General features: G+C 42.2%; 1 protein-coding gene across 3 annotated transcripts in view; it reads right to left on the bottom strand.

The window, feature by feature from the left end:
* The window catches only part of TENM4 (teneurin transmembrane protein 4), a gene marked incomplete at both ends in the record, with an annotated part of 332174 nt that overhangs the window by 192964 nt on the left and 126863 nt on the right, over positions 1-12347 (bottom strand). For all 3 annotated transcript variants that reach the window (XM_084306305.1, XM_084306304.1, XM_084306303.1), the window contains 3 exons: positions 3230-3465; positions 5519-5617; positions 10864-11116. In XM_084306305.1, the coding sequence (XP_084162431.1) occupies positions 3230-3465; positions 5519-5617; positions 10864-11116 (588 nt within the window). The remainder of the gene's footprint in view (positions 1-3229; positions 3466-5518; positions 5618-10863; positions 11117-12347) is intronic.

Raw genomic sequence — 12347 nt, forward strand, 5'->3', positions numbered from 1 at the left:
GGGGCCTAGAGGAAAGCTGGGGAGGGACTCTTGGTCAGGGCTGGGGGGACAGGACGAGGGGCAGCGGCTGGAGCCTGGCAGGGGGGAAGCTTCGGGAAGAAATTGGGAAGAAATTCTGCCCTCTGAGGGCACTGAGGGCCTGGCCCAGGCTGCCCAGAGGAGCTAGGGGTGCCCCAGCCCTGGCAGTTCCCAAGGCCAGGCTGGGGGGGGCTGGTGGCAGCCTGGACTCAGGGGACGTGTCCCTGCCCATGGCAAGGAGTGGAATTAAGGGGGCTTTAAGGTTCCTTCCAACCCAAACCTTTTTATGATTCTATGTGAAAGTCTTAAAAAAATAGAAACTCTGGCTTTCAGCCTTAAACAAACGATTTAGCAAGTGTTTCAGATGAATTTAAAAGATGAACTGTCTTCAGCAAAGAAATTGAGAAACAACCAAATGCCTTGTTGTTTACATGCAGCTCTGCCTGCCTCAGATGGCCACCCATGACAGTTGTGCCTGAGCATCTGTCACACAAAAAGGATTGGCAAGAGCAGAATTCTGGAAGTCCCTAGCTCCGTACCCTTGTATAGATAGGTAAGGACTTCAATGGGTGATTTTTAATATTTATACAGAGGATTGTGATATGCATGATTCTGTGAAGCCCTAGACATTAATCTGAAGTATTTCCATGAACTGATCAGTGTATAAAGAAAAAAAAAAAAAAAAGAGGAAAAGCTATACCACTGCCATGGGACCAGAGAGGGGCTGGAGGCTCCTCCTTTGGGATCTCCAGCAGCCACCTGGACGTGGGGCTGGGCCCTCTGCTTGGGGTGGCCCTGCTGGAGCAGGGCTGGCACCACAGGGACCCGCAGCTGCCCGACACCACCAGACACTCCACGATCCTGGGATCCTGTGACCTGACCCAAAGTCCATCCAGTTGAATGGAAGTATCCCCAATGACCTCAGTTTGCTTTTCAGGATGAAAATGGTCATTGGCAAGTAATGTTCCTAACATTGATAGGGTGTTATATGGGTTAGTCCTTCCTGCTTGTGATCAGTTGTACCTTACCACTCAGACAGTCCCTGGGGCATCAAAAAGAGCAAGATACTTCTTAATTGAGAAAAGGTATTTGTAAGAAAATGCAACTAAGCAAAAACAGGGGGAAAAAAATACTGTAGGAAAAACAACCACTTGTTTTGCAAACAGACCAGGTTATTTAAAGAATGAAGCAGTTCAGTAAATAACTGCGTAGTTTTTATCTGAATGCAAAACATCTAAGCTTAACTTAGTGAAAGCACAAACATTTTGACTCCCTGATTCTTTTTTTTTTCTTTTGGGCTAGGTGATACAATTCTCATCTGCAACTTGACAGGATGTAGAAAATAATTACAAATGAAAAGGTTATTCATAATTTTTAAATGAGTTAATTAGTAAACCCCGCCAGAGTCACTCATTACAGTAATTAATAATTGATTATACTTGAAATTAAACACAATTTTTCATCAAAATCTAATTAAATATCTGCCTTTTTGCTTGTTGATTAGAGCGCTGGGTCTGGTAGAGACAACCTTTGTTAAATATGTTTATGCTGAATTGAACCATTGAATTTGATTTTTAATAATTGATAGTTCCTTTAGAAATTAGTAATTATGACCCATAATTACAGCAGTTCAACCTGATCAGCATTTCTGGCACCTCGCCAGCCAGCCACGGAGCCTAGCGGATGCCACAGGATTCATCTGAATGGGGAAAAAAAGGGAGAGTACTCAATGGACCTACCTTTCAGCCACATTAAGCTGTGGTTTTTAAAAGCCTGATCTTTCCAGAACTCTGAAAAAGGGGTTTGAGCAGGGGAACAGCGAGCGGCAAACCACCAAACTCTTCTTAATCTATCAAATGGCACGTACATCCTCCGTCAGAATGAACAGGCACCGCTGTTCTGAGTTACAATACTCCTCTGACACACTGAGATAATGTCCAGAGGAACCATGTTCTGGGCACGGGGAGAATACCAGACAAATGAGAAAGGCGAGTCCAAATGTACATAGCAAATGATGAAAATTGACTGCATATTCCATCAAACTGCTGCTGATTTAATGTTGGTTAATTAATCATTTCTGCTCCTCTTACGGAAGGCATGAAAGTGACCGAAGTATGATACAAGGCAGGAGTGGAGAAGTATCAGTCATTAAGGAAGTGTACATAAAAGGAGCACAGTAAAAGCAATCCTTTGTGGTAGTGCTAATTACACTCATGTGAAATGAAAGCAGAAATCTTTCGATCCAGGCTAAGATTTGTAATTCTAACCACAACCTTTTATAGATCATTAGTGCACAGGAAGCCACTATGAAATCAAAAAGACTCATTTGCGCCATGAGACCCGGGCATTGTTACCTATGATCACATCTCCAAATGTCTGACAACTCGAGTTTGCACCGCTGACAGCTTACAAGAGGAGTGGAGGAACGGACCTTTCTAAGACATTTGTAAGACAAATATCAGCTCTGACTGAGGAAAAGTAACATTAACACCCCAAGTTTACGGAAGGCAAAATACAATTTTCACTTCTAATGTTTCAATTACTTTCATAATGAACGCTGACAGCCCATAAATTCAGATCATGCACAGCTCAAGGAAAAAAAATGCTTCTCCACCCAAATAGCAAATTGTCCCCAGTTCCCCCTACTTAAAAAGGCTCTGTTGGACCACAATCTAAACTCGGTCCTTCCCTATTCCTTCACGCAACCCTGAGAATTTCAGCATAGTTGCTTAAATGGATGGAAAGTGCCATGAAAAGGTAGAATAAAATGTGTTAGGATTTGGGTTCTGACCCTGTCAGTCAATTGCAGAGAATTCCCACTGACCTTGATGCGGCCGTGATTAGGACATGCACCTCACTGCCTGCTTGAATCAGAATTTTCTGGTTGGTTTTAGACAACCTGGTGGGTTTGTCTCACTCCAGTTACGCTTTTCTCTGCAGAAAGCGAGCAGTCTGCTCGGTTTAAAGGGAGGACAACATATGACTTACACTCTGCTAAGCCCTTCTGGCTCCGTTATGCGTGTTAGGTCAAATATTGCTCCCTGCCATAGCACTTCAACCTCAATTAAGTCAGCAGAGGCCTTATCTCCCCATTACCGCGTATCATGAGTTTGACCCTCTGGTTCCCAAGCGTTTGCATCATGTGTGAATTTGTAGAGAAAGGAAAGAAAAGCAGAAAAAAAAAGGAAAATAAAACCAGAAATAGGCTTACCTATGAAATACGCCAGGAGGATCACCAGTGTGACTGAGATGACAATGGCACTCAGGGCTGCGCATTTCCAGTTACAGTACTTATAGGGTTTCTTCAGGTTAAAGGCAGGCCTAGAGAAGGTACTTCTAGGAAGGGGCCTAGGGGGAGGTGAGTACACAGTGCTGGACGTCAGGGGATATCCCGGCGACGTGGTACAAAAAAGGGGAGAAGTGCCTCCAGGTTTAAACAGGAAGTGCCTGAGGGAAGAAAGACCGACAGCAAGTGATTCCTCACACAAATCGAAGCAGCAGGGGGGGAGACGTGGGGTGAGAGGATGGCGACTGCTGCCGGGACGAGGAGAGCAGCTCCACATAACGCTGGCTAAAGACACGGGCGGCATGCACGGAAGAGAAGAATAAAAACCGACGGCAAGTCACACAGAGTAAAGGAAAACCAAACCGAATGAACGATTGAAAAAAAAATAAAAAAACAAAACAAAACCCAGCGCCAGCAATGCCACGGAGAACCCTTCAAGGGCGGGAGCCCCCCTCTGTGGAAAAGCTGGCGTTGGGGTGACACGGAAACCCCAAGCAGAGCTACGACAGACTGGTGGCACGGGCAGCACCGAGGGCCTGCTCCCGCTCCTGGCTGGAAGGCAACAGCAGCGTAGGTTGTAGTAAGGAAAAAGGGGACTTCACCAATTCATTGATCACTGCATGAGAGCGTTTTTTTCGTATTGCATCGCTGAATGGAGATGGGGGAGGAGAGCTTAAGCCATTCCGTAGCACCCAAATTGTCACAGAGGGGAACATTCACACTGCCTCCACCTGGACAAGGGGATGGCTGAAAGCATCAAATCCAGAGCTTGAGTCTTGCCTACAGGCAGCGGGGAGAGGCCCCTGCTTCCACAAAGCACCTTAGTTTGATGCCTCTTTTTTAAAAGTGTGAATTACTGTCAAAGGCAACAGCATTTCCTGTCCGGTGACACGTTGGGAGGCGCCGTGTTTTGCCCGTTACTGCAACCGCAGCCTGAGAGCCAGCCCATGAGGACTCATGAAAATGCAAATAAAAACCATTGCAGCCCATGAGCTCCTGAAATGAAATGTCCCGATGGGAGTTCCTTCCACGGGGATCCTGAACGGAAAACCTGCTTTGGGTGGGACGTGATGAAGTGCAAGGCATTCCAGTTGTGGGAATTAAATTTGGGAAAGGGATCTGGCTCTCCTCTCACCATGCTGATGTTGAACACAAATGCTGCTTGTGAGGACTGAGAAGCAGCCCCCCGTACAGTTTGCACCTTCTGCTGTGGTTTATGGGGCCGGACTTGCAGCCAGCATAAATCAAATCAGCATGGATCCGAGGGAGTCAGTCGAGCCAGTGGATTATACCAGACGTGACTCTCTTTTCCCCTTGAAGTCACTCGTGCAGTCACGGGGAGAAATGTCACATGCAGAAACATCACCATGCAGAAAAGCCACGGATTTGTGCGGGATAAAGTGACATATAATTCTGCGAAACAGGTGTTTGTACTATTACAGCCATGGTTTTATGGGTACTCAAAGCATGGCTGCTGAGCATTAGAGGAAGATTCATTATTTCTACTAATGCTCTACATCAAAACATTCATTTGTACAAGGACTCAGATACTTTTCTGTGCTTCAGGAAGTATTTGTTTAGGCAGATGTATCTGGTCTGAGCAAAGAGGTACCTGCAGTGTTCGAGCACATCAATTAGATCTTCAGTTAAGGGCGGCTACCAAATTACAAAGTACCACTACAAGAGTGACATTTTTGGCACTGTCATGTTAGAAGCTGTTTATAACTTAAAAGTTAAGAGATTAAAAGTTAAGTAAAAATGTCAGAATGGGCGGCTGAGTCAAAATCAAAGGCTCAATTTAGATACCACTAGTAGACACTGTACCTTTTGCATGATAAGGTACATGAAAAATACCAGCTTAACAATGAAAGATCAGGCTGCCAGCACAATAACGGTTTAAGATCATTATCAAAATTAAATTAATCTGGGTTTATATGGGACTCGGAATTGCTGTAGGTACTTCTTACTAATGCAATGACTTTCAAAACAAGGTGAAAAAAAAGCAAATGGAATGCTGTGGATCACTAGCATATTAATGAGCCTGCCATTAATATGTACAGGACACATTGCTCCAGAACCTCATTTTTTTAAAGCCAAGATGGAAGAGGCCAGCAATGGTGTTGCCCTTAAACATCATGGATGTGACCAAATGCTTTCATGCAAGGATCATGATGACTGTACATTAAACAGGAAGACCACGTAAGTGTCACATACCCGTCATTGTAAGCACCGTCATGTCGGGAGGAGGTGAGAATGTCCATCTCAATGAGGTTGTCCTGCAATGTCTCTAGGAATGTCTGCTTTGCTATGTTTCTACATACATATGGAAACATGAATGAAGCCAGTGAGTCATGCATATATGAAGTGTGATCTTATAAACCACAATGGTTATAGTGCAGTTGTGCATGGAATTAGAATGATGGACCATATATTTATATGTATAAGATGCTACACATATATATATATAGCTTCTCAGAATGTTCACTTCTCTCTATACACAGCATTTATATGCATATACACACATATAAGCACACGCCCATGTGCGTGTATAAAAAAAAGTTGTCTTTGCTCATTTCACATTATTTATTGCCAGTGACACATGCAACCTTCTGAAGTGCTGGATTCAGAAAACTAGATTTCAATCCAGCACGGCTGTAACCTTGTTATGCTCCTGCATCTGAGTTATTGTTCCTCTGAAAAGGCACACCACAGTCTCTGTCTCATTGTGGCTGATACCTTGGTAGCACTGCTCAATCCAACATCCTCATGGATCTCCAGTGAAAATCTGCACTTTATTTATTTATTTATTTATTTATTGCTTAAGTTTCAGTTTTGCATTTGAGAACTCTTTAATTACTAACGATGAATTTCTTTTTCTCTGTGGACCAATGAGAGCTTCGTATTTAGAAGTTTCCAAATGCAGGTTTTGCTCAGCAGGCGCATTCAGAATAAAAAAAAAAAAAAAAAAAGGCTTTTGGTGATAAGCAGGTAGAAGTTGGAAAAAGCTTATGCTGCAACCCAAATTCCAATAGCAGAATACTGGCTGTAACCTGGATAATCCAGGCAATAGGTGAGATATACAGGTCCCGCAGGTGAAAAAGCCTGGGTTTGATTTTGCACACAATAATGGTATTTTGCAATATCTGGCCTCCCCGGCACGTACTCCGATGAGTCACATTTCGACCTATATATACTGAACTGTTTTGTACTTTTAGAGGAGAATAGCAGGAACACAAAGAATTAAGTCAGAGGCACAGCTGGGAACAGATTGTGTCTTTCTCACCTTCAGGCTTGGTTCTCAGGACCTGACAAAAGAACATTCTTCCCATCGTCTTTAAAACAAAAACCAGTCCTGATTTTGCCCGTGCCTGTTTTCAGCATCAGAACTGAATCTAAGCCTGAATGTGAATAAATCCCCTGGCCAAAACTAGCAAAAGGAACGTAACAGCATTGTGACATTTTATCACTTATGCAGGATTAAGCGCTTACAGGATGTAAGTGACATGATGTGAACTCAAACGAGAACTCCTCTGTCAAAGAACCTGGATTCGGGTAATGTGCTATACCAAGGGAAACCAGCCCTGTCACATTATAGAAACCTTGATACCGTCTCTTCTGAAATGTCCTTAACCTTCATATTCATTTCTACCTCCTCCTCTTCCTGCTGCTAATGCCAGCACTTGTTTTGTTCAACCCACTGCTTCTGGAGGCCTCTGGGCTGCTTTGACAGCATGGATCTACTCCTTAATGTGAATGAAAGTAAAGTGACTCCTATTCCTAGCTTCGGAGTAAAGTGGACCGACATGCATGAGCTGTGTGCCATAGCACTCAAGACATCCCCAAGCGTTTGCTGCTTCCTTACATTCCCTAGGAATGCAGGAAAGGTTGGAAGTTGAATTCAATGCAAAAAGAAGCAGCGGATGCGCATGCACTGAGCGTTTAATGGGTAAGAGGCAAGGCACCTAGGGACATGCTGATCAATAGGAGTTGATCAGAAGTTAAAATCCATGTCAGATTGGGTCCATGAATTTTGGTTGTGGATTGTCAATAAAGCAGAAGGGGTGAGGGTTACATAATTGTATAATGCGTGGATGTGTAACAGCGAGGCGGCTGGGTCACTGATGGGACTAATGCATGACTGTCCTCACCGGGGGCTGCACAAATGCTGCTCCTTTGGAGATGACCTGTGAAGAGCTGCCTGTTTACAAATCACTCTCCCTTCTCACTATGAGTTGTGGTGGCAGGAGCTGACCTTATGTGATTGCCACGTGAAATTTCCTGGGAATGGAAGTCCCCTGCAAGCTGTTGGTTTGTCAACCAAACGTCCGTTTAGTTGGCATTTATTTGCTCCTTGCAAGGTCAGATGTAAAGGAACAGAAAGGATGCCACAGAAGAAGGAAGAGCGAGAAATAAATATGGGGAGAACTGACTTACCTGTCAGGAGGGAGTGCTGAGCAAAGATCTTCTCATCACAACCTTAATAATATATTGCTTTTAAAGCAACAAAAAAGGGAGCAGACAGGAAAAGAAAGAGGAAGAAGGAGAAAGAGAGAAAAGGGAGTATAGGGAAACTAAAGAAGAGGAGGGAGAGAAGAGGAGGGGCTCTTCCTCTAGCAACATAAAGTTTTCGGATATAGGGTATGGTTATCGTGTCAGTTGTATACTTGTACTACACATCTCTGCTTGCGTTTGCATTACATGATGGAAATTTCCAGGCAGTGACAAACCACCCTAATTTTCCAGTTCTGAAAACTGCCTGCAGTCCACAACAGTCAAAGTCAAGCCTCTTCAAACTCTGGGGTGCTTAAAGATCTGTAACTGTAGGCACGTTTCACAGCCTGTGACAAACTCTGTTTTAAAGACGTGGCTTTTTCTTCGTGTTTGCTCTCTCTGTTGACTAATATGGAATTCAAAAAAAAAAAAAAAAAGGGATATTCAACAGAAATACAATTCCATTTTTGACATGAGATTACTATAATCTCCTATTGCTATACTTCAAAGGCCTTAATTCTTGGATTAATGTCTCTTGGTCAGGATTTATTTCTTACATATTGGACATTTTATTCTCTTAGGTGGAAGTCTTTTTTTTTTTTTTCTTCTTGTTTTGGTTCTAAAAGTCTTCGCAGTGGGGAAGGTCAGCTTCATGAAAGAGGTGAAATGGGGCATCCAAGTTTGCCAAACAGAAGCTTGGCCTTTTACGTCTGCAGACATCCCACCAGAGGAAATGGAAGATCTCTGCACGTCGGAAAAGCAGATTATTAGAGCAGAGATTTGTCTCAGATTTACCAGTCATCTATGCAGTGCAGCCTCTGCATTATGACAAAATTATAGCATGCTTTATTTTCTTAATGTTTGTTTAGTGAAGGAAAAAAAGCCTGTCTGTCATGCTCTGTGAATGTGCTCATTTGCAGTTCAGCATACTTTTCCAACATGTTCGTCATCTGAAGGGATACTGGGCTACATTACGCCCTTCCATCCAGTGTGTCAAAAGCCACATCAGTCTCTAAATGACCTGTTTTCTACTTAATATAATAGTTAAATTGAGGGTCAATTACAAATATGAGTGATTTGTGATGCGAGTGAAATCCTTAAATGATGCAGAAGGATCTCTTCATGCAAGTAGACCTCCAAAGTCTAGTTGGGTTAGGGATAATAACAGAGATAATGACAACCCAACTTACTGAAAGAATGGTCTGCTTCAGCTCCTGAAAAATGTTCATCCCCAGTGTTTTCATGGGGAAGAAATAAGGACAGTTTTTAAGGATGTACTTGTTTATAATTTAACAGGTATTGTTGAGGACTAGCCAGATAATTGTTCTGTCTACAATCTCCTGCATTTACTAAGTTGTGGTAGGGTTGTCTCTCCATCTCATCCTCTGATCACCACTAGAATTGGACAATTGGGGGCAGGATGTTTTCAGGAAAGAGTTTTTATCTCTGACATTCCTCCAGCAGTCAAGATATTCCTTCTCAATGGAATGTGATGTGTTCGGAAAGACTCTGGTCAGATACAAGGATGTCTTGGCACTATTCAAACAGTGAAATATGTTTTCTCTGACAAATTTACATCCTGGTTTACAAAAAAAAAAGGTACAAGGGATGCTGCAGAAATGTAAAAGATTACTCAAATAAGGGCTGCATAAGTATGTTATAATGCAATATTTTTTTCAAAAGAAACAATACATGAAAGTCAGGCCTTGGGTATGTATGCTCAAGAATTAGGAAGACAATATAATTACTGAAATTGTTGCCAAATCACACTCGCAGTAATTGCTTATAATTTTGTCTTAATCTTGTGGAGCCAGCTTCTTAGTTGGGTCTTTTTAATCAAGCAGTTGCCGAGAAATTAATTATCCTTAAATGCCATAAAATGTTAGATTGAGGTCTGTTTTGGAAGTTTCAGGGGGCCAGCAGATACAGCTACTTCTCTAGGAAATCGACAGTCATTAATTTTAAAAAAATATTTTCTTAGCAGAAGCTGGCAAAACTGGGCACAGTTTGTCCCAGGATACAGAAACAGCCACCACTGATCTCGATGAGATTCCCACAGGCAGTGAAGCAACAGCTTTGGTCCTTGGCTCGGTTTTCAGTCAGTTTTTGCTGCCTAAAATCTTTCTTGTTGGTTTGAGAAGGCAAGTCAAACAAGGCAAAAAGGCAGCTAAGTCAATGCACAATATTTGGCCTAGAAGACCTTCCCAGACTGAAGAAGATACTGTGTATGGGGCTAAGGGATCCAGCATCTCCAGGGGCTTCTCTGTTCCAAAGGAAATGATGAAGCAAAACCTCTGGAGAATGTGAAAACAGAGTTTCAAGTGGGACTACTGGAAGATGCCCTCCCGATCAGATGGAAAGACTGAAGCTGAGGGGGAATAACAACTCCCCTTTCCAGAACCTACCTATCAGGAAAAAAAAAAGCCTAATCAAAGCTATCAACTAGATAAACTCAGTGCACTCTTCCCACACCCTTGGTATATTGCATAGGTGGTGAAGTATTTAAAAGCTAAATGGAAGCATCATTAATTGACTAATGTGTTGCTATCCAGTGTTGTTTGCTTGCTGGAGAAGTGTTGTAGAGTAGTAAAATGCAGCAGCTGACTTCTCCTCAGTAGGTAAAACAAGATCATCCTTTCCTAAATGACGTACTACAACAGCATCTGCTTGATGAGGCACAGCTAGAAGGCTAAATCTTTTCAATATATTGACTGATTTCGGTTTCTTAAATAGGATATTGATTTATCCTATGACATAGGAAGAAAAAATATTAAGGGAAAATTAAAAAAAAAAAAAAGAAGAACATTTTAATCTGTGATCCTGATTCCAATTTTAAATGAGGAAAAAAACCTTACAAGCAGCTGTTAAAATATAATACTTTTAGTTTATAAAAGAAGAGCAATTTCCTCTTCTCCTAGTCCAAATAAAAAAGGCACAAGGAATAATAAACAGAACTCAAAATATATCATCTAAAGACCAGTTCACAAACCGAATGCTACCTATGCAGATGCACATATGTTCATAACATCCAGGCAGAGCACTGTAAAGTACTAAAGAAAGTGACTTACCTAGTCTCCAGTGGGATGTTGCTGTTAAGTAACCAGTTGTCCTGAGCATGGGCTGGTTCTTGAGTGCTGGCTGGTTGTTCTCCAGAAAGAGAGTGGTCTGTGGGAGCTGGGCTCGGGTTGCTGCGAGGAGTGAAGTTCCCTCTGTTCAGGGAATTGATGGAGGCAGCGTGATGTTGATTTGGGGTGTGAGCATGGGATATCGGAGGCGGTGGAGTTCTGAGTCTCGAATGGTTTTGAAGATTTGGAGGATGATCTAAAACAGAAGTGAAATATTTTTAAGGTCCATGATCTGAGTTACTCCATGCCAGACTCCTTTCCGTGCAGGCACTTCTAAAATGTAGACAGGCTGGGATGCCACATATCCTAAATCAAACTCAAAAGGCTAACTTAGACTTGCTCCATATGTCCTAATGACACATGCATTGATCCACTGGCTGGCTGGAGAAATACTTCGGTTTCATGCAAGAAAGTTATGAAAGCTTAAAGCGCTGCAAAAAGGCTGTCCTGACAGCCAAGTTAACTCCGATGAACAACTGCAGGTTGCAAACTGCAATCTATCTGTGACACTGATTTGTGATAAAGCATGAAAAATACAACCAGGCTGGATAGATAACACTTAAGAGCAGTTTTATGATGGATATACAGCTCCCAGTGAAGTTTGTTCTGCCTGTTTTCCCCAAGAACTTTCAATAGTTAAGCCAAGACGAGGACCGAGAATACGTTTAATCATAGACTGAGTTTAGGGAAGGCCATAAAACTGTGTCAGGATCATACAATTTAACAAAATCCAATAGTTTGTATTTTTAGATACGTGCTCAAACTGAGTAAAAAATGCATATGGCATGAAAACAGAGGTGTCAGGAAAATGAAACAACGTATAGTGAAGAAAGATGTAAAGAATAGCTGTGGTTATCAGTGATAGAGCTGCTCGAATAAAACTCCAGATACTATTGTTGTTAGCCAGGAGTCTGAGGGAGGGAGGTTAAGGAAGGCAAATGCTTAGAAAAGACCAACCTGGTGCTGATTATATCGGTGTTTTTAGTTTAGTGCCTAACCATTTCTACGTGTTTTCTGGAAATGAAGACAAACTAAAATGTTTGATGGAACTCGAGGGAGATAGACAGCTCAGGAGATGGGATACAGAAACTTGCTCCTCTCTGACATTAGTAGTTTTATGCCTGTAAGTTAGTGATACACAACATTTATCTGATGCTTTATCTGGGGAAAAAAAAGTATCCATCTGATACTTACCAGCCACACTTCACGAAAAACTAACACTCATTTACTCTCTAATTAGAAAGCTCAGGATTGAATGAACTGTACACGGTCCTAAATTACAATGAATGGTATCAAAATTACCATGGCATTTAATTACACCTATGAAATCTGGATTAGGATCTAAATCTTGGATTCAGGGGAAAGCATTTACAATATCTGTGTAGCCTCTTGAATATTTGGACACATAAAAGAAGATTTAAAGGTGT

The sequence above is a fragment of the Netta rufina genome, assembly GCF_964035555.1.
Source record: "Netta rufina genome assembly, chromosome: 1".
In the NCBI taxonomy this organism is placed as follows: Eukaryota; Metazoa; Chordata; class Aves; order Anseriformes; family Anatidae; genus Netta; species Netta rufina.